This window comes from Rhinatrema bivittatum, chromosome 4 (genome assembly GCF_901001135.1).
Source record: "Rhinatrema bivittatum chromosome 4, aRhiBiv1.1, whole genome shotgun sequence".
Classification (NCBI taxonomy): domain Eukaryota; kingdom Metazoa; phylum Chordata; class Amphibia; order Gymnophiona; family Rhinatrematidae; genus Rhinatrema; species Rhinatrema bivittatum.
The window spans coordinates 420,642,904-420,665,139 of NC_042618.1; the positions used below are offsets into that span (position 1 = coordinate 420,642,904).

The following is a 22,236-nucleotide window of genomic DNA, read 5'->3' on the forward strand; positions in this document are numbered from 1 at the left end:
TAGAAGGCAGCCTTGAAAAAGTGGAGTGTTAGGTTGGATTTGAATAAGACCAGACAAGACTCCCCAACAGGCCGATGCAGTAACCTGGGCACTAAGGAACTGTGCGCTGGTTTTCAGTGCACGTTTAATGCCCAGATACATTTTTTATGGAATTCTTGATGCAGTAAGCTAGTGAAATGCAAATGTATAGGCAGTTAAAAAAAAAAACAAAAAACAAACAAAAACACATGCACATTTGAACTCTAGAAGGAGGGGCAGCTACTGCCAGATTGCTGGATAAGTCAATAGTGGTGGCAGTTGCTACTTAGCCAAACAAGTACAGGTTTATCCCCGACCATTCTAAAACTTTTAATAAAGTATTTTTTCTCCTTCTTTAGGACTTTTAAGTGCCAGTGCTGTAGTGATGCAGTCTCTCTGCATTGGGTAGCACTGCTTAATGCCCTCATTTGCATGGGATTTCTATACCAGGGCTCTAAGCAGTACTCCCATATAGAAATGCGCATTTTCTGCGTGCAGAACTGCTTGCGGCACCGGCAGTAAGTTTTGTGCACAGAAAATGCGCATTGAAGTGCACTGAAGGCGCCTTTCCGCATCGGCCTGCAAGCTGGGAGCAAACCTTGGTGAGGCTGCTATGGCCTGGCTCATATGCCACCCACCCCACTACCTCTCCACCTTCACTTTCTCTTCCCATTAATTGCTTTTATTTATCATTTCTAAAGCGCTACTAGACATATGCATTGCTGCACAGATATACATTAGAGAGAGTCCCTGCTCCACGGAGCTTACAGTCTGGTCAGGACATTTTATGGGATTGCCTTTCTTAGCAGAATATCAAAGCAGTGTACAATTACCATACATGGCAAGAGTCTGTGGAGAAGTGTAATTATTGTGGAGAAGTAGTTGGGATTTAAAAGCAGTGTGATAATTCATAAGGTCGAGGGGCTCCGCTGTGAAATAATTACCTGCAGCTTTTGTCACAGCATGGTTGAGAGCCCCCTGCCTAGGGAGACTGCAGGTTTCTTTTAGCTGATGCTTTATCTGACTTTCCTGACATGAGGGCGGCGCCTTCTAATATTGACTGGTCACAATAGAAAAAGTGGGGCATAGGATGGGGTTGGAACTGAGAAATCCTGCTTCTTCACGAGCTCTGTTGTCTTGTGGTACTGGATAGCACTGAAAAGGAAGTGTTGGCCGAGTCATCTGATCATACAAATGTTTAAAACAAGTCATTACCTTGATCAGATACCAACAGGTTCGAGGTACACCCCTAGTACTACCGATATTTTGTGTTTATCTTCTCCTGAAAGGCCTATCTTCTTCCCATCTAGCTTTCATTGGAGAACCATCACTCATAGCCTCCTCTGCAAACACCCCTCCCCTTTTATGTGGACTAAATCCTGTGATGACTCCTTTGGGAGTGAAAAAGCAGAGGCTGCAAATGCCTTAATAACTGACTGCAGTGCAGCCCTTAGACTTGTAGAGGACATCTGAAGGGGGCAGCTCTTGTCTCTCTCTCCCACTTTTTCCCACCCACCACTGACTGCCCCCTTTGCCTCCCTCGCCAATGGACATGAGTACCAACTCAAAAAACTGTTCCTGACCCCTGGTTAGCAGGGTAGGAGTTGACCACTGCTCTCCCATATAGTAGTGTTGGGCTCTCACCACCAGGCCATCCTGGCAGGCTTCTGAAAATAATATTGCAATAGAATAATCGCAGCTATGATGATGCAATGCCCTAAAAAAGAAACCAAGGCCTTTTTTTTTTTTTTTTTTTTCTCTAGCTTCCATAATCATTAGAAATGTTTACAAGCTCCCACTATTTACCTTCACCCATTGCCTTTCATCTAATTAACTGTTGCTGGGCTGTTCATCAGCAGTAACTTGCAATAGTATCATCCCGATGCCTCCATGGCCTGAACAGTGCGTAAGGACTTGCTGTGACTTGGGGGAGAGTGTGTGTGAATGGTGGCAGGGGGGCATAGCCGCTATAAAACGTTAGTGAAAAATGCCTAGCTTTAGTGCGGTGAGACCAAGTGAGGGGGAGAATGGAGCCGAGAACCTGGGGCGAGAATGCATTTTAAGGCACAACCTGCGGGTGAAGCTGCTGCTTTAATTAAATTGTTAAAAGTGGCAGTGAAGGAGCTTCTTGCAGATCTTTGCTGACGCTGTTGCTGTAAAAGTTACTTAATAAGTCATTTGTCACACACATGTAGCTGGTTATAGTTGCTAATTACTCAAAATACAGAGGAACTAATTACAGTTCCAGTTCCTGAGGACACACTGCACATGAAAGCAATAAGCAGGAACTGCTGGAGCCAGTGCATTAGCGGCTTTCTTTGAATTGCTCTGCACTCTCTCTGTTTTATCTTATTTTGGGAATTTTTGGTAAGTCATTCTCTTTGAAGGTCTTGCCTTTTTTTCAGGAAGGATCAAGAGAGATTTTTTGCTTGTTCAAGCAACAGGGACACCATGCAAAAGAGAACCCAAAATGTGAGCTTGCCTGTTAACGACAAACTAATTAGTGGCCTGATTCTAATTAGGTGCAAAGTAGAGCTGTCCTTGTGTCTCACTGGTGCAGAAGTTTCTTTGATAAAGTTCATTGTCTGGCTGTAGAGCTTCAGATTCTGTGGGTTGGAGAAATAGACGTTGGCCCTCTGTCGGAGCATCTTACTCTGAACTAAAAGTCACTGTGTAGATATAAGACTTCCGGGTTACTTGTGGATGTGGCTTCCCTGTGATTTCCTTTCCATATATGCTTGGTTTTATGCCTAAAGCCCCCTTATAGCACTAAGCTACTGCACAGTGAAAGCAGAACCGAAGCTCAGGCTGTGTTTTCTGTAGCTGTACTGCTAGGATAGTCATGGGTTAATCATGTTGGCAGCAGTGTGTGTGAGTGGTAGGTAACGGGTGCGTTTCCAGCTCCAGTCTCCCCCTACTGGATGTATTAAGAGAGGTGACGGCGTTAATTTGCTAGTTTTATACGGTGCCTTTAATACAAACAGTATCGCAACATGCCTTAAATGTGAGATATGTTAAAAACACATACCATTGTCGCTGAAGTTGGGGGTGTGTGATTGTGTTTGTACGATAAGGGGGATAGGGGTGGGTGAGCTCATTTCTCAGGTCTGTCTCTGCTGTCCTGTACATACATGCCTTAGTCAGAATTTGTTGTGAGCTACAGTAACATCAGTTAATGTGATATTAACTTACTTTGATTCTGATTTGTTCCCTTATAAAAAGGGAGTTTAATTTTGTTGCCTGTCTTATTTTATTTTATTTTTTTTTACCTTGCACTTTCCTCCCTAATACTTTGGGCCTCAGGTCACTTGGAAGCAGAGCTGATGTCTGGCACCAGCAGCCTTCATAATTACCTGGGAAATTTTCCCCTATTTTCTATTCCTTCCCCCTCCTGTCGTCCCCCAGCATTCCTAATCTGCTTTTTGCAGCGAGGATCCTGGGCTGGGGGCCATGCGCCAGAGCTCCTCCTGCAACCCTACAGTCATGGGCCCTGCATCTGGCCACCAGGTGTCGCTGTTGCGCAATGATGGACTCCAGGGGCTGTGAGTGCCGCTTCTGCAGCATTCTCAGCCCACTCCCAAGGAGTGGAAGCCCTAAGCCGGTCCCCTCTGCACGGCAGACGCAGCGTGTTCACCAAGCTGCCGGGTTCGCCCAGATCTGCCCTTTAACATAATATTTTTCCCTTTGTTTTCTCTTCCCCGTCAGTAATTATTTTCTTTTTCTCTCTCTCTCTCCTCTCTTCATGTTTTGCAGCTTGGAGTTGTGTTCCATGTTCTGCAGATCAGAATTGTATAAGGGGGAAGGGTATGCTTGCTGTGCTTGGTCTGGGGGAATGTGCTTTCCCTATTCTGTAGTTCGGAGCTGTGTGTGTATTGGGAGGGGTGTGGTGCTTAGTGGGTGTTGCAGTTGGGAATTGGTGAGAGCTGGGGGAGTGACATTTTTGTGGCCTGCACTTTGGAACTCTGTGTAGCAGGAGCACATTTGCTGGATTTTGTGGTTTGGACTTGGTAGGTGGGACGGGTCAGGCGATGCTTTCCATGCTTGTGCGTGCACCTTGGAGGAGAGGTTGTACAGGGACTGAAATAGCTCATTTGGGAGAGCCACCAGACTCAAGATCTAATGCTCCCTACTTCAGTTCTGGGTTTCAGGAAATATTACCCACAGAGCTGGTTGGAACCAGATCTGTAACAGAGTTCAAGCAAGCTTGGGCCACATACAGAGGACAGTGGGGAGAGGTGAATAAAAGGGCTGGGTGCACTTTGAGATGCTGAGGACTTGCTGCTTGGGGATGCTGTAGCCCCTTCCTAGCCCGATGTGTAAGGATGCTGACTACATGCAAGAGTCAAAAGTAGTTTCTGTACTTGCCTCCACTGTAAAATCTGTTCCGCTGTCTCTCGCTGACGGTGGGGAAGCATCCCGCCTTAAAACAATGTAGGGAGTGGGAACGGAACAAAAAGGATAGGCCAAGCTGCGTGCATCTGTGCCTATGCCCGTTTGTATCCATGTGACCGTGGGTGGATGCGGGCGTTTAGAGCTCGCACCCTGCGAAAGCGAAGGCACGATGCAGAAGGATGTGTGCGCGTTTCAAGCCAAGTCGGGTCGATAAGGCCATGAAATCTCTGAAGGAAGTTCATTGCCCTAAATCTCGGTAGATTAATTCTGTTTACAGAGCTTTCCAGCCCAGAGAATATGGATCTCGCTCCTTGATAGACAGGGCATCTTCAGGGGATGTTACTGTTCCAGGTCAGCTTTCTGGCTGCTGTTCATCCTTTACACTCCTAAGTACATCATATATTTCTTGCTGTTTACGGCTCTGCTGCTCTTTGCTTTGGTTGCCCCCCCCGTCCCTCCCCCTGGAGTTTGATCATATACTCCTGTTCCGCTGCACACACCAAAGAAAGAGACGTCCCTGCTCTCACGGGGCCTTGGGTCTTTCTTCCCTAGGTAAACATAGGAAAGAAGAGATTTTGATGCAGCTGAAGGCTTGCATTCACGGGAGGAGCTTCCTGGCCTGCCATTCTTGCCTTTTTTTTTTTTTTTTATTGGCTCCAAATTCTTCCGAGTGAAGGGCATTTTTCAACAAACGTGCACAAGCTTTGTTTTCTTTCCGTCATCACTTCGACTCTGCTAAGCTCCTATTTCTTCACACTTGATCTTTCTGCAGAAGTTTCTTTTTTTTTTTTTTACAGTTTACAGTTGGCTTCACACCAGGGAAACCTCGTGGGCTCTGACTGTGTCTGTCTCTCTTTAATGCAGCTGATTGTGTCCGCTAACACCGAACAGGCATGTGATGGCAGACTTTTTAAGCTGTAGATGAAGGATCGACTTGTAATTATGCCCGCTCAAGCAATCACGACACAGCCACTGCATGCAACAAAATCAACATTCTGCATTCCGGAAAGACTTTTTAAATGGGATTTTGTTCGCTAAAGCCAAGTGAAGTGGAATGAGGCATTTTGGCCAGTGATGATGCTGGTCGCACCCGCTATTTCTGTGTTAAGTCTGTAAAATATATTGCAGTTGCTGTACTCTGCTCTTGGATAAAGTTGCTTCTTTTCCAAGGGTGCCAGCTAACTGCATTATCCACTGGTCGGACAGGTCCAGCCCTCATTCTGCCACTTGGGAGCAGTAAGGGGTGGTGCTCTGCAGTTCACATTTCCCTGAGGGTTCAGAGTATGCAGTGAGGCCAAAAACCCCTCAGCCCAATGCTCACGAGATGGAGCTGTCTGGTCACCTTAGGTTAACCTTGCTCACTGCTTTTTTGTTTGGGGTGTGGGAAAGAAAATGTCAGAGGGATGGGCTGTGGTGGCAGGGGGGGGGGGAGTGCCTTGGTTTTATAGTGAGCTCAGAACATAGTTTCCATTCTGCCGTTAAACAAACCGCAGTTTGCTCCGACGAAATGTCATTTGGGCTTGAATAAATTCAATGCTCTGTCACCCCCGAAGCAGCAGCCTTTGCGAAACGCTGGCCATCCTTCGGTGTTTTGATGTCAGCTGAAATGAAACAGCGATTAAGGAGAGGTTACATTCCTGCTTCAAAATCCACTCCATTTCATACAAGCTAAGTGTGTTTATTCAGTAAGTTAAAAATACATAAATAAAACAAGGACAGGAGTGGTTAATATATTTAAAAAAAATAAATCTTTGTTAAAGAGCGGGCTGGATGGAGGTTTATTTATTTATTTATTTATTTTAAGACCGGTGAAGAAACCAGGCTTATGGCGCTGTTAAAATAAGCCACGTCCACTTGAAGGTATTGCATTGGACTGTCGGTAAATCGTCAGCCATGGTGGCACTCCTCCTCTCGCTTTGCTAGCTGGAATCCCTGACCCTTCCGCTAAGGTTACTACGCTGCTCTCCGATAAAACTCGGCAATAATTCTAGGCCTATTGGAGGACACAAATCTTCTTTATAATAATGCTTTCCTTTTATTTTAAACCACGGCTTCCCATACTCTGGGTTGGACCCCAAATGGGCTTACAAAGTGCCTCAGTCAGCAGTGCTCTGCAGGTGCCAGCAGCAGCAGCAGCAGCAGCAGCAGCGTTAGTAGCGGAAGTCAGCTCAGGGCCTGTGACCCAACATGCTCTCACAGGCTTTGCAGCGTCCTGGACCTTGCATGAGTTTCTGTGGTAACAGGAAGTCCTGCATGAGGCATCAGGGCCACTGCAGGGTCTATGAGTTTGTACTGGCTTGCAGGCCCCATGCTGACTTCCACTACTGTTGTTTCTCCCAACTGCCGATCACTGACAGACTTGGGAAGGGTGGGTTGAGTATGCATGAGCCATTGGAGATTCCTAATGCTTCTTTCTCCTCATTCACCTCTGAATCTACTCCAAAGGAAAAATGTTGCCCTTGTCATCAGCCTGCTCTCTTTTCACCAGCTTTCATCCACTTTTGCTCTGAGACCCATAGGAAAATGTCATTGACCTTGGCCTGAGGGTTAGGAGGAGGTGGAGATTTGAAGGAAGGAATCAGATACAGTTGGGTTTTGAGGGTTGGATCAGCTGGAGAGAAATTGGCTGTGGAGGGTGAGAGAGGGGGAATGACAAAAGATGAACTGGAGGATGTAAAAGATGCTGGCAGGGATGTTGAAAGAAGGGATGAAGGGTAGGAGGTGAGCTTGGGAGTTGAGTGGATGGGGATAAGGGAGAGGCATGAATGGGGGATGGGTTGAGAGAGAGGGGGGGGGGATGATGAGAATCGGTTGGGGGTTATAAGAAGGACTTGGGAGTAAGATGATTAGCTGGAAGGGATGAAAAAGGGAATGGGCCGGGGAGGTGAGGAACTGGAGGATGTAAGATGAGATCAGCTAGAGTGGTAGATGTTAAGATAAAGGGTCTACTGGAAGGGGGAGGAGGTTAAGAGTAGGTACTCTGGACAGGGTAAAAGTTGAGCGAGGGGGATTAGCTGGAGTACAGGGAAGATGAAAGTGGATTGATTGAGGGGTAATGCCACCCCTGCTAATTTGTTTTGGTCGTCTTCTGAGGTCATCGGAATTTTCAAGTGCTAAACTCCTAATTTTTTTCCCTGTTCTAACTCTGCCCATGTAAATGCTCACTTTTAGGGTCCTAAATTTAGGAAGCTAATGAAACTAGGACCAATAATTTAGGACCTCAGCCATAGTAAATTTTCAAAAGGGCCAATTTAGGAGCCTAACTCCCAAACAGGCCGATACAGTACAGTGCGCTCCGGTGGAATGCACTGTTATCCCGCGTTTGGATGCGCGTTTTTGATGCACTAGCTTTACCCCTTATTCAGTAAGGGGTAATAGTGCGTTGAAAACGTGCATCCAACCCCCCCCCCCCCCCCCCGAAACTAATAGCGCCCGCAACATGCAAATGCGTTAATTTCTGCCAGCACTGGGAAAGTGCACAGAAAAGCAGTAAAAATAAAAAAAAAAAAATTTAAAATCGGCCCGCGGCTCACTGGTTGAAAACCGGACGCTCAATTTTGCCGGCATCCGGTTTCCGAACCCGTGGCTGTCAGCGGGTTTGAGAACAGACGCCGGCAAAATTGAGCGTTGGCTGTCAAACTCGCCGACAGCCGCCGCTCCTGTCAAAAAAGAGGCGCTAGGGACGCGCTAGTGTCCTAGCGCCTCTTTTTACCGCGGGCCCTCATTTTCATGCGGGCCGATACTAAATTGCTCGCACAGGAGAGTGGCCTGTGCGTGCACCGGGAGAGCGGGCGCTCACCCGCTCTCCCGCGACTTTTACTGTATCGGCCCGAAAGTTAGGAGTCTAAACCCTTTGAAAATTGTCCACATATTTAATACTTACGGTTTTCATAGCAGTATTTAATGTAAGAAGGGCTGTACAGTGGTGATAAGTGATAATTATTTAGATACAATCAGTCCCTGCTCCCAAAGAACTTACAATCTACATGGAAACCTGAGGCAATGGGAGATACAGTGACTTGTCCAGGATCACATGGAGCGTCGGTGGGAGCAGTGGGATTTGAATCCTGGCCCTGTTGGTTAGAGCAATGGGCTGAGATTGCACAGGGGCGGGAGAAAGGATAGAAAGTGCTATGAACATGGAATACCATGTAATGGCATAAAATTAGTTTAGCAAATCTGAGTTATTTCCACCTCCTCGGCCCCCCACAAGCGCCATCCCAGCTGACGCACAGTCCGAGTTTGTGCTGCCAAGAAGCCCAGAGGGGGGAGGGAAGAGGAAGAGTTAGCACCATGCAAACGAGCAGGTCTGGAGACGTCCGACAGACTCCTGATCCGTGTTGGGCCCAGGTTTGATCAGTGCTGCACGGCTTCTTGCACGGTGAACATTTAAAACCAGTCAGAAGGATTTGAGCTTGGTGGAAGCAATTGATGCCAGGACATGGAGAGGGCAATCTTCAGAGTTAATTTTCCAGGTGAATGTTTTCCCTCCTCTGAGCTGCTGAGAAAAGGCATCGAGTTCCACAACAGGGGTACTCTCAAGCGGATTAGAAAGAGGCGTCCTGCAAGTGTATTTAGGATGGAAGATGAAAGCAGTTCTATTCCCCCCCCCCCCGCCACACACACTCTCTCACTCTCTCTCACTCACTTTCTCACTCGGCTGCCTGCAAAATAGCACTGCTCCCGGACGCTGCACCTTTCCATGGCAGCAAGGGTGTGACATTAGAACTGGGGAGGGCGAGCATCCGGTTGGCATAGAGCGATGACAAGCATCCGGGCTACATACCAAGGCAGGGCTCTATACCACAGGCAGGGCTCTATACCACAGGCAGGCACTTGCCTGGGGGAAGGGATTGGGGTGGGAGTGGGGGGCGGACAGAGAACCAAATATGAAAAATAAGTGATAAAATAATGCCCAGAGAAAGTGGAAGAAAAGCATCGCCAGCCTCTTGCCGTGTCTGTGTATTTTATTGCGACTGGAATGTATTTCCAGAAGAGCATAAATCACGAACGCGGCCTTTTGTGAACATACACCTCTATATATCTGTAATTATACAGCCATGTAAATGAAAATTGAATCCTACAATACAAGAAATTCTCCTAGAGAAAGCTCCTCATTCTCTCTCTCTCTCTTGCTAGCAGTGCCCACATTTATCTTCCCTGCAGCAGTGTTTAAAGTGAGAAAGGAGTATCAAGAGATTTTGGTAGGATCCAATTAAATTCCTCCAGATAAAATGATGATGAATTACAGTTCGACTCCAGCGAGACACCGTGTACATTACTGGTGTCCCCGTCGTGCTGGAAACGAGTTGAGGTCATCAGCTACAGAAAAAATAGGACACAGTTGCAGCTGCTCTCTTCCTGCAGAAATACAATCCTGGGAGCCTGTGTGTGTGTGTGTGTGTGCGTGTGCGCGAGAGCACGCGTGTGTGTGGTGAGCTTTGTGGGGAACTAAACATTGGCCAAAACTTTTTAAGAAGAAAGAAACTGAAAAGGTTGAGGGTCCATTTTCTGATGCTAAAAGCATGGAAGTGTTGCTCTTTGCAGAGGGAAGGGCCCTCCGCACCTGTTGGGTGCTTTATCAGTGGCTCCCCCAAGCCCCTGCTTAGAGTGTGGCCCCCCCCCTGATGTTTGGATGGCTGCTTTTATCTGCACCTCTGTGGATAACTAACCACATACCCTCCCTAGCTCGCTCCCACTGCGGGATGGCACCCTCTTTATCACCTTCTCTTTCCAGTCCGTCACCCCTCTTCATGGGTTTCCCCCTCCCTGTGTCATTCACTTCTATAATATTCAAGACCCTCTGACTTACCTCCAGCGTCTTCACTTCTTATACTGGGGCCAGTGTTACAAGGTTGAGCATACATGTTTTGTCCCGTTTCTGTACACAGCTTTACTTATAAGGGCTTTTAGCGCATAAAAAAAAGCATGCACACAAACGCGAGTAAAACTGTGTGCAAAAATTAGCATACCTCCATGTAAATTCCATGTTAGTGAAGGTATTAGCTACTGTATATTATTCCCCAACGCGGAGAGGTGCATTAAAGCCCTGAAAGCTGAATTCCTGTTTTTACTGCTGGAAATGTGACTCCTGGGTCAAAGGTGGAGTAAAATTAGCACACATTTCTGAAGCCAATGTTAGTCTTTGTCACTACACCAGCATAGTCCTGGGTGCAGAGGTCCTAGACTCGGGTCTCCTGGATCTGGAGTGGACCACCACACTCAGGAATCCCAGGTCTAGGACCATGCTGGTTCAGCACGATAGATTAACACTGGCCCCAGAAATGTGAGTTATCTTTTATTCTATCTCCGATGCTGGAGTCCAACATAAATATGAAATGTGAGCTCAGCACTGGGATACTAGAGTTTGGGATCCTGGAGCCAGGGATCCCTCTGTCTCGAAACCTCTAAAGCCATAGGTACTCTGCCTTGGGATGCCCCCACCCTCCTACTCACTAACACCCTGCCCATCCATCCCCCTATCGTACAGACCTCCCCCTGTTCTTACCTTTCTTGGCTGCTCCTGTCTTCAATGCCACCTTTTTCAGTTTTATGTGCACAAATTGTTTTATGTGCACTACTCATTGGGGCTAATGTAATAAGGCTGAGTGCACAAATTCAGGTTAATGTACTTTAACTGCTAACTGCATCGGAAATTAACACTTTTTCAGTGTCTGAGTAAATAAATAAGAGCTAAAATTTAGTGCACATATTTTTTTTTACTTACTTTGTATTACATCGGCCCCACAGAGAGGTAGCTGAATGGCATTCAGGAGAAGGTAGACATCTCCTCGATCCAATCTGAACAGCATTAAGGATTCTAATGGATAGAACTGACATCCCATAACTAGTTTTGGTAGCTGTTTGGATTATAGAGCTTGGGGGTAATACGTGGCTGGGGTAGGGAGAGAATGCTGGTTGTTGGGTTTAAATATAGGCTCTTAAATGCTTTTCTATCCATGGTGGTAGAGAACTGGAAGACACAACTTGACTTGGATAAGGAAATGATATCCTACAAGCGATCCAAGTTTCTGTGGCTGGCAGCTGGGATACAGTAAATCCTTAGTGTGGACAGGAAGACAAAGGAAGGCACCCTTAACTGGACACTGGCTCCGCTGCCCACTTTTTTTCTTCCATCCACTATTTATTTATTTAAAAAAAATTGTTCTGCTGATCCATAAATCTCAGCGGATTCCAACGTGTAACACGCAGGCAAAAATAACAAGACATCGATCGGAACAAACACATTGAAAATACATTAAAATTTTTTCTTAAAAGAATATTACAGAGAATTGAGGTTCTTACTGAATTACACTGTGTAACTGCTAACTAACCACATAACTCAATGAATGCTAATGAAAACATACAGGGTTTTAAAAGCTTCCTGAAACGAAGCAAATTCTTCTCAGTCCTTATCACATCAGATAGTTTATTCCTTAAGAAAGGTGCGGCTGCACTCAGTAGTCTCTTCCAGTGTTGAGCAAGTTGCAAAAACCTGGGGGTGGGTGGGAATGAACTGAAGCACATTTCCAGAAGAAGAGCGTAAAGAGTGGGTTGGTTGATAGAATTGAATGAGGGAAGAAACACATGGTGGGGCAAGAACGTAGAAACTTTTGAACACTAAGCATTTTAGCATAATGCCTTGAATTGTATACACCAACTCACTGGAAACCAATGCAGTTTTACAAGCGAGGGGAGTAATGTGTTCCCGTGAAGAAACTCCAGTTACTAAGCAAGCTGCAGAATTTTGAACTAGCTGTAAAAAATTACGGGAGGAAAGTGGGAGCCTTAAATAGAGTATATAACAATAGTCCAGAGGAGATAGGATGAGGCCTTGTGCAAGTAAATGAAAGTCAGCTGGACATAGGTATTGGCTTAACAGAGTGCAACATCTGCATTTTTTAATAAGAGGAGTGAATTATAGACTTGATTTTCTGGTAACATTGACAGGGATGAATCAATTTGAATCCCTAAATTACGTACTTACATGGAAACAGGGATAAGCTGGCCTTCAAAAGCAAAAGTGAACAGCAAATCTAAAATTGGTGTGTGGCTGCAGAAGAAAATTTCAGTCTTTTTAAGATTCAAGGTCAGTTTGTTCATGGTGAGCCAAGTTTTTACTTCAGTCAGGCTGTTGTTGAGCTTCTCGAAGGTCAACTGCAATGTTTCACTGATAGGCACAAGGAATTGTATGTCGTCTGTGTAGATTCTGAACACCACATCCAGACTCCTAAGAACAAAGAAGAGTGGAGTCAAATAGATGTTAGAGTGGCAGATAGAGAAGAACCTTGGGACACACCAGTGGTGAGTGCATGGAGATTAAATGTAGTGTCTTCAATAGCTACACGGATTGAATGAGAAGAGAGGTATGAAGTGAACCTAACAAGAACAACTGCAGACAATTCCATAGACTCTAAATGTCCCAAAAAGAATAGAGTGGTCAACAGTGTCAAAAGCTGTGGAGATATCCAAGAAAATAGCAAAGTACTTAGTTCCTGTGTCAGACCCCTTCCGAATAATTTCAAAATGGGATAACAGATGGGGTTTCTGTGTTGTGGTAAAGGTAAAACCCAAATTGACATTCATCTAGGAAGTTATGCTCAGTAAGATATTAGAAATTGATGGCAAAATTGAAACTGGGCGATAGTTATTTACATCGGGGCTCAGTGATCAGTATGGGAGGTGGGTAGAGGTGGTACTAGCAGGTGGGGATGGAAAGGGGTAAGCCAGCTGACTTTCCACCTTTTCCTTTCTCCACAGACATGGAGCTGGGTCAGTACTGGTATGCCGAGTCTTTTCATGTTGTTGGACCCCACTTCAGCCCCAGCTACTCTGGAGCCTCTCCCCCTCTCCAGTGTCTTCTCTGTCAGTGGCCTCCACACAGTCTGTCACTGCTTCGTTGACAGGAGCCTTAGCAGGCTTTTCTGAGACTCTTCTACCTCTCATCCAGCCCAAACTCCTTTATGATCCCCTCACTTCTGCTCCAGCCATTGTCAGAGCTGCAAAAATCCACTGCTGGCCTACATTCAGCCCAGTGGAGGAGGCACAGCCGGGGTCTTTAACCCCAGATCTGGGATGACAGTTGGGGGCATTTTCCCGAGACAGCCCCCCTTCCAGCTAATTCCATATTCATGTCTGCCCTGAAGGCAAGGGGGGGGGGGGGAGGCAATCAGAACCTCATCCCCATGCCTGTGGTGAGTACCCAAGTCAGTAACTAGGGGGGGGGGGGGGGCTGGTAACATAGTGTTGGTGATATTGAGGTGAACGAAGGAGGAGATGCAGCTGTTGCTTGGCCTAATGGCTGAGAGCACAGTGGGGGAAAAAGGGGGCACGTTGACTTGCATGGCAGGGGGGGGGGGATATTGGGTAGACAATCGTTTGTCGCATGTCTGCACATGAAATGAAGCTGAAATCCTGTTCCACTTAACACAAGGTGTGGTGTGTTGATTGCTGGAGAAGAAGAGGTTGGGGGCGGTTTGTAAGGCAGGTAGAATTAGGGGACAGGGTAGGTATGGCTTCCAGAGTTACAACTGGGAAGATTGGATGGGGCCAATTCATCTTCATCTGCTGTCCTCTCCTGTATTACTATGTTAAAATGTTACTACTAAGCTCTTCCACCGCACGGTCCCTAAAATTCTGTCCATCTCCCTTCCCGATTCACTCACCCACCGGTCTGCTGTTGCAGAGCGTCAGCTGGTAGTGCCTTAGCCTGATGATGCCAGTTTTGTGTGGCATTTTAAACTGTAGCTTTGTGGTTTCATCCTGCCGCAGCTATTGTTCACCACAACTGCACCTCGGTGTCTCTGTGTTACAATGACAGGATCGGGGCTCTGGTGTGACATTTTTTTTGTAACCTTTCAAAAGGGAACAGAACAGTGTCTGCGTTTCACTGCCGTGGGATGCGCCCTCCTTTACAAGCTGCATTTCTCAGAGGACCGCAGCAGCCCTGTTGCTTTTTGTTTTGGGGGGTTTTATATCGTTCCCTGTGGTCTTTGCTGGTGAGAAATGAAGGCTGGCCATTTATAACCTGCACACACTTATGGCCTCTGAATGTTTCTAATCCATGTCTCCTTTCGTTCAGATAAATATTAATCCAAGAATGCTGCTGGAATTTGGCAGCCACCCAAAGGATGTGATCATTGGAAATAACGTGACTTATTGCTTGTTGGTATCAAACAATCCTGCACTGGGGGCCACAGAGGGAGAGAGGTGCTGGGGGTGGCTAGGGAAGTCCAGCAGCTCCCTCTAATTAGATGCAACCAGCACTGCCTTGTGCGCTCCTAGACCGTATGTATAATATTTTATATATTACTTGCACAAACGTGCATATGTACCGGGGTGCATGTGTGTATATAGTTGACACATCTACAATCACAGCGGAGTTTGGTCCCTTTAGATTAGGTTCGTGAATATTGGTCTTAACCGTCTTTCGCTTTGCCTGCATTCGCTTTTCAGCCACACCACTATGTCAAGGGGGGCAAACACGCGACTCGATTAGTGCCCTTGGGGAAGCCATAATTATGTCTTCAAAGATAAGTGAGGCATTGGTGCTGAGGCTAAGAACTATTAATGTGGAAAGGAAGTTAAATCTGTTAAATGTTGTATTAATATTATGACTGCAGTCTTCATGAAGCGAAGACAGAGAGACCGGCTGGTGCTTGGGCTCCACAGCGGCCCTACTGCAGACTCCGACCCGCTGCCCCGTCGTCGGGTGCCAGGTGACGAGCAGGCTGCGTCGCTGCTGTTTCTCCCCTCTCGTCTTTTCCCTTTCTTTGGAGCGGGCTTGTGATTTTACGCTCACGCCACTGGGCTGTGCTTTTTGACAAGCACGGGAACTGCCTTTGCTACTCAGCAGATTTGGGGATGTTACTGCGTGGAATTTTGAATGAGATTTTGCCATCCTCTGCTGAGGAACGGTTAGGGTGTGTGTGTGTGTGTGTGTGTGGCAAGTTTCTGGCACTGGATTTATTGTCTGCACACTGAATTAAAAATGAGGCAACGGCAGCTGGCATCGACAGCAGAAAGGCAGAAACCGTTCTGGTTCCGTGACTCAAGAGCCAAAAGGGTTTCACTCTTTAGCACTGGTTGACTGTGTCACGGCCTATGCTTTTTAGAAGGCGAACGAACAGAACTGGATTTAATAGAAGTTGGAGTTTAGGCCAGGGAGGAAAGCTGAAGCGACTGCTTTGCCCCTGGTGCCACTGGGTCCCTGAAATTCCTGATGAAATGGTTATCTAGGGATCTGCTCAAGTCGTGACCAACATAACAATTCCAAAGAAGCTGTGGTAGGGAAATGCATTTGTCTAGAAGCACTAGAGAAGTGCACAGTAGCACTACCTGAGCTCTTGAGAGCACGCATGGGACATTTTAGGATGCCAAAAATCACTGCAGAAAAGCTTATGGATGATGGAGCCGGCCTGGAGTGCATTGGATTTCAGCTCAGAAAGATACAAAAAGGGATTGAATTAGCACAAGTTTGAAATCCGTGAAGGCGAGGCTTGAACCGTAGTTCAGATAGTGGCTCCTTCCCTCTGATTTTGTTGAGATTCTTGCTTCAGCAGTCCACTGCTTTGCAACAGGATCTGAATCAGCAGCTGGATGGAACTGGCCTGCTTCCTTCACTCCCTGACTTTGAAGCGTGGAGTCTGTGATTTTAAGGTAAGCTCTGATCACCAGGAAGCAGGGGACGTGCAGGAAGATTTCCCGTGACCCAAGCATCTTTCACCCCCTCTGACCTCCAGCAGCAATTCTACATCAGTTAGCCATCAGGAGAGCACCCAAATCAGAGCCGTCCTCGTCCTGGAGTAAAACACGGGGATTGGAACCCAGACACGGGCCTCTTGGAAAGAGAATTCATTAGTCACCATCATGATTCACATCCCCTGGAGCCCAGCAGGTCTCTTTAGTTAGTGTTCAACAGCTGTTTTAAAAATCAGACGTATCGTACCAGCTTTCGGGGCAATTTTCAAAACGTTATGTGCGTAAAATTTAGCTTATATGCCTGCGAGTAGCATCTACTCGCTTATTCCGTATTTTATAAACGTAATTTGTTACGTGTTTGTTTTAATAGATACTGATTTACGCAAGCAAGTCCTGCTTTATATTTGCGCATATAATATACATGCATATATTTTTTAAATAGGTAGGAAAAGTACATGTGTTCAGTACATTGATAGACATGGTTTCAATGCATTGCATGTATTTGTGCATAAGCGTGTTTGTTGTGGGGTAGAGATACGCATATTTGTATTATAACTTTGGATGGAGTGTTTTAAATACTGGGAGCATCTCTAAGATGTCCCCAAAAGATGGCTGTAGGATAGCGCAGACCTCTTTAACAGGGAAGTCACATGCTCACAAACTTTTGGAGCCAGCAATGGTTTTCCATTGAGAGGTGCGCACCGAGCTGGCCCAGGTCACGCCTGACCACTTCTATTATTTATTTATTTATTTATTTATTTATTTAAATTCCCATTGCAAGGTGTTTGTAGTCTTTTGTTTCTTAATAAGAAAACTGGAATGCCAAGGTGCTGTAAGATGGGAGTCAAGAAACCAGGGCAGGCTCAGAATCTTAGGGGTGAGCTGGGGCTAGCAGACTAAGGGAGGGAGAGAAAGTCGGCTCCTCCAAATCCCCTTATTTCACCCTCATTGAGAGTTGGATATAAGAACATATTAAGTGAGATTGCCATGGGTGGGGGGGGGGGGGGGGGGATGGGTGCGAATAAAAAGGGTGTGAAATAATTACATTGTGAATAAGTCTAATTCAGAAAGAAAACAAGTTTGTGGCTGTGATATTGAGATGTGGCATCGGCATAGTGTTGGCAGAGGGATCCTCTCTTTCCACTTTATCTCCCCGCTACCATAGAGGTTTTGGTCAATCTGTGCCCTAGACCCAAAGCAGAAAGTTCACCGCTGGCATATTAGAAACCCCCGAATCTCTCTAGTTAAGTGAAGGAGGGGAATTGGCAAACACAGAGCAAAGCAAATTGGCTGGAAGAGTTATAGGCTCCGATAGTACATGAAGAGGCATGCGTTTCCCAGGAGCTCCTGAAGCAGGCAGAAGCTCGTGTAGGAACATCCCGGACAAGGGGTTTGAATAATTTACACCGCTTCAGTATAACTCCCCTTATCAGATCTGCCAGCGTGCCAGCGCCAAATGACCATCGGAGCACTAGCAGGTGATTGTCAGCCCTTATCTTCCCTCTTGCAGGGAAAGCTGCTTCTTGGCTGGAACAGAAGTCCATTTTCCGTGCTGGCAGGCTGCTCGCGGCTGCTGTCTCTTTCTTGCTGACGGTCTCAGGGTGATATGGCAGTAGATCATCCCAGCTGAAGGGACGAGAGCACACGTTTGGGTTCAGTCAGCCGCTGTTCCAGATGGTGGCAAGGATATCGCTAGCCATCCTGACCGGCGGTGCTGTCAGAGGAAAAATAACATAAAAAAAAAGCAAAATGATGCAGCTTGGTTCTTTGCAATGAAGAATGCCGTGTTTACCCTCCCGAGTGTAAATCTCATAAATTCACTGTCAGACAATGCGTGCAGCCATCTGTCAAAAAGATGATGTCCAAAAGATAGTGAAGTTCATGTTCAGCAGCATGGGGTAGGGGAATTTTGGCAGGAAATTCGGCGGGACTTATCCGGGTAGATCTGCCGAATATACTTGCCTCGGGTAACTTTAGGATAGTGTTTTCTTCAACCAGACTTCCCCATGTAGCACTCGCTATCCTCGCTGGCTAAACTGTACTAGGGAAGAAGCTGCCAGGTGAAATTTAGCTGGTAAGAGGAAGCAAATGTTAAATAAAATTTTTTTGGGGTTTTTTTTGTCTTTTTTGCTTGGGTAACTGAAGTGTTACCCAGACAAATCCATTTGCTACTGAATAGGTTGTTTTTAGTGGCCCTATGAAGCCTGAGTCCACAGTAGGACAGAAGAGAGGGCCAATCAGTAAATGTCTGAGGCGTCCAGTTTCCCACCAGGGCCAGGAGCAGGCGAAGCTTAATGGCTTTTGGTCTTGGTGAGGAGGTTTTTTTGCCTCTGATTTCCCGGTATGGGGTTATGATGGGACAGTTGAGTTGGCACCATGCTTGGAATGGTTTGGAAGTGCCACAAATTGGACAAATAGCTCTTAAGCTTTGGGAGCTTCCAGGAATTGAGAAATCTGTCATGAAGAAAAGGAATCCAATGCAGTGTGTACTAATGAGATGAGCTGTATTCACAGAATAAACATTGGCTATGCTAGAAATTTTAGAGCTGAGAAGTTACATCATGGAAACTTGGCAGAAAAGTGTAGTGATCGGAGTTGTGCTGGAGGGGTTCGTGTCGTCTCCTTGTTCGGGCCCTCCCCACTCTGAGGTGAGAAGAACCAGCCAGGGCTGGAGCCCCCCCCAACCTCTGGACCCTTTCAGCCAATCAGAAAAAATATATTTTCCAAACAGGTCTGCATTTATCTCACTCCTTGGCCAGCTTGGCAGAAAGGATCCCCAGAACCTTTTCAACAACTAAAGAGAATATGAAATAGCCCAATACGGCCATGAGTAAGGCTTTTTAGACTTCTCCTGTTGAAAAACAGTGGGAGGATTTGTCATTCCTGTGTGATCTGAATCATGTGATTCAGACTTGGGAAGACCGATGTCGGTTATAACACACAACACAGCCAGAAATTGCCGAGGGGCCAGGGGTACTGCCTACCTCCGTTTGTGCCAGAGATTTTCTGTATAACCAACCTAGGTTTGCTACAGCCAAATAAAGCAAGGCTCGACAAGGGGTGGTTGTTACCAGTACTGCAGTTGGGAGTGGGTGGGTGTAGGCAGTGCCCCTACTTATTTTCACAAGATATGCAGGGCAGGCAGGCTTCAGCAGATAGCCATGACTGTAATATATTCTGGGGGGGGGGACTCCCAGACTGTCTGGCCTTTCTCTGGGACTGACTGTCTAGTGTCCTGGAGCACCAGTGCCAGCAGAGGCGTGCTGTGGGCACTCATCGTGTACATGCTTGCTATCCCCTGTGGACCCTCCTCTTCTCCCTATGGTGCCTGCTTTGGGCTCAGACAGGAAGCCTGCGTAGGGCCTAAAGGTAGAGGAGAAGGAGCCTACATGGGGGGCAGCGAACACGTGGACCCTTTCAGAATCTTTGCAGCCTGTGCTCCCTGTTTGTATACCAGCACCTTGCTTCCATGGGTACTGCTGTTTTGGGAGACTTAGACGTGGTCTGGTCACTGAAGTAAGAAAATGTTGTGGATGATTGAGGGGGGGTGATGGGGGTATGAGTGTAGGGGCCTGAGACAAGAGGGGAGATAAAGAGCTTAGAGAAGGGAGGGGGAGGGGCAGATAATCTATCCATCTAAAATGAAACTACATCCCTGAGGGTCAGCAGCATGCTCTCTCTTACAAGTCTGCGTTAGTGCTTTTTTCACAGTAGACCTGGTCTCCATCAGCAATTTGCTTTGTAAATCCTCTGTTAGCCTGAGTGACTGACCATGGATGGTAATTGACTATTGGAGGAGAAAGCCCAAAGATGATAGAAGGCTGCATTGAACTAAAAAAAAAAAAAAAGAAAACTCATTGTTTCCTGTGAATAAATATTAATGTTAGTGATGGTTGGTGATACCATTGAAGTCCTGTGAGGCAAATGATGTGAGGAAGAGGGTGAGAGCCTCATTAGGCCTGGATGAGAAGGCTGTTCTGTGTTTGCTCGATGTATTTCCGTCTGAGAAAACAAGGAGGAAAAAAATCAGCTAGACTAAACGTTTTAAGAATTATAAAACTGCCGGACAAGAGGCAAAAGAAAAGAGCACCGGAGTGACGCTGGGCACCATGTTCATAAGAGATGTGTGCCACAGACCCAAACAGTGCCCAGCAGGTTCCTCCCAGGCTCTTCAAGCTCTGCTTTCTTTTCTTTCCATCGACAGACAGTGGGTTGGTTGGTTACGTTCCCTGTATGGTTGGCTTCTGATTTGCTTTGGCAATTTGAGAGGCATTATCTTTTTTTTTTTTTTTCTGAGTCATTCTTACTTCCTCATATTGCTTTTTGAACTTTAACCTAGTGTTGCATTACCCAGGGCTGGTGCAAGAGTATTTGGCACCCTAGGCCTTCTCTGTTTTTCACCCTCTCCCCAATTTACCTATTGGTGGCAGCTCCAGCCCAGTGCTGCATCCTATCACTGGCAATGGCTCCAGCACAGCTCTCCCCTTCTTTGACAGCATTGCCTCTTGCATGGTGCTGCTTTGCCTCGTGCTGGCTGGATTCTGCCAATCCCAAAAGTTTGGCTCTCTAGGCAACCGCCAAGTTTGCCTAATGGAAGCAGCGATCCTGGCACTACCCCAAGACAATCATCATTGGCACGCAGGTAAGAGTTTACTGAGTTGCTTTGCGTTCTCAGTTTCTGCTGCTTTTTCCCTTCCTTCTCAGTTGACCTGTTTGAAATTGAACAGTGTTGATAACAACACTGTCTTACCAGTCCTGGAGATAATGTAATTCTTTATGGGTTATAATACCCTTTATTGGCGTGATGCAAGAATTATGTACATGGTTTTGAAAGCTCATGCCTGACATCACCTTTGGATTATTCTTATGATGGATCAATAAAAGGTGTAATAATATCTGGTTGTTGTCTTAGGCTTTGCTCATTGACCACTGCCTTATATTTATACCTTTAATAAAATGTCATCCTGACCAAATCTGTCATAGTAACGATGGCAGAAAAAGACCAAATGGTCTATTCAGTCTGCCCAGCAAGTTTCTTATGGTAGTAACTGCCGCTCCGTGCAAGTTACCCCCCCCCCCCCCCCCCCATGTTTCTGTTAAGGGTAGTAACTGCCTCTGTGCAGGTTACCCCCAAGCCTTATGTTAAGGGTAGCAATATTTACAATCAAAACCAAGTAACTGTCAATCCCATGACAAAATTACTGCTAGCAATATTTTTTATGAGGTGAGCAGCCTTCTTGATAATTTAGACAATGCTGCTTGATTGTGCTTTGCTTTTGGACTTGTTCATAGAAGCAGGCCTGCGCTTTTTCCCTGTCTGTATCTCGGTACCCTGGACCGTAAAAGTCGGGGGCCAGCAGTGGCTGTCATCTGAATTCACGTCCTCTTTTTGCCTTTTGCCCTCGCCATTGAAGTGGAGAACAATGTTGCAGCTGCATCAAAAACATGAAGGCTGATTACGGGTGGTAATCCCCATTCCTTCTGTAAGGGTAGCAGCTGCCTCTCTGTGCAGGTTACTCCCATGCACCCTTTTCTTCATTTCCAACCTCCAGCCTTTAGGGATCTGCAGTGTTTATCCCATGCCTTTTTGAATTCATTTACTGTTTTTCGACTTCGCCACCTCTTCTGGAAGGGCATTCCAGGTACCCACCACCCTCTCTGTGAAGAATTGTTTCCTGATGTTGGTTCCGAGTCCCCCTCCCTTGGAGATTCATTTTGTGACCCCTAGTTCTACAGTTTCCTATCCAATGGAAGAGGTTTGGAGTTTGTGCATGATTTCTTTGAGTGGAGTAGCTTTGCTGTTCAGTTTCTGTCGAAAGCCATGTTCCACTGGACTGCCCACCTCCATGCACTTTGTTTTGAAACTAAAGGAGTAGCCAGTCACACGGGATGACCTGTCAGAAAGTTGTCTGGAGCTCCAGTTGTCTGTAGCTCCATGTGTCTACAGCCGACGCAAGAGCTCGGCCAGCTTCAGTTACTGTGAACATTTACTGACAAAACCCTGCAGATACTGCCACATCTCGTGAGACAGCATAACTCAAACCAGCCATTCTCTGAGCATCTGAGAGCAAAGGAGGAAATGAAAGCCCCCAGAGGTTTTGTTTTATGCTTTTCCTGTGTGTACTT

General features: G+C 46.4%; 1 protein-coding gene across 6 annotated transcripts in view; it reads left to right on the top strand.

Moving 5' to 3' along the window:
* Positions 1-22,236, top strand: part of PLXNA1 (plexin A1) — a 644,822-nt gene that overhangs the window by 465,934 nt on the left and 156,652 nt on the right. Inside the window, exon 11 of one of the 6 annotated variants that reach the window (XM_029601332.1) lies at positions 5,275-5,773. The exons of 4 other annotated variants lie outside the window; for them this stretch is intronic. In XM_029601332.1, the coding sequence (XP_029457192.1) occupies positions 5,275-5,331 (57 nt within the window). In that variant the 3' untranslated portion in view covers positions 5,332-5,773. Of the gene's footprint in view, positions 1-5,207; positions 5,774-22,236 lie in introns of those variants that run through there. One more of the 6 variants, XM_029601334.1, reaches the window with a different exon arrangement.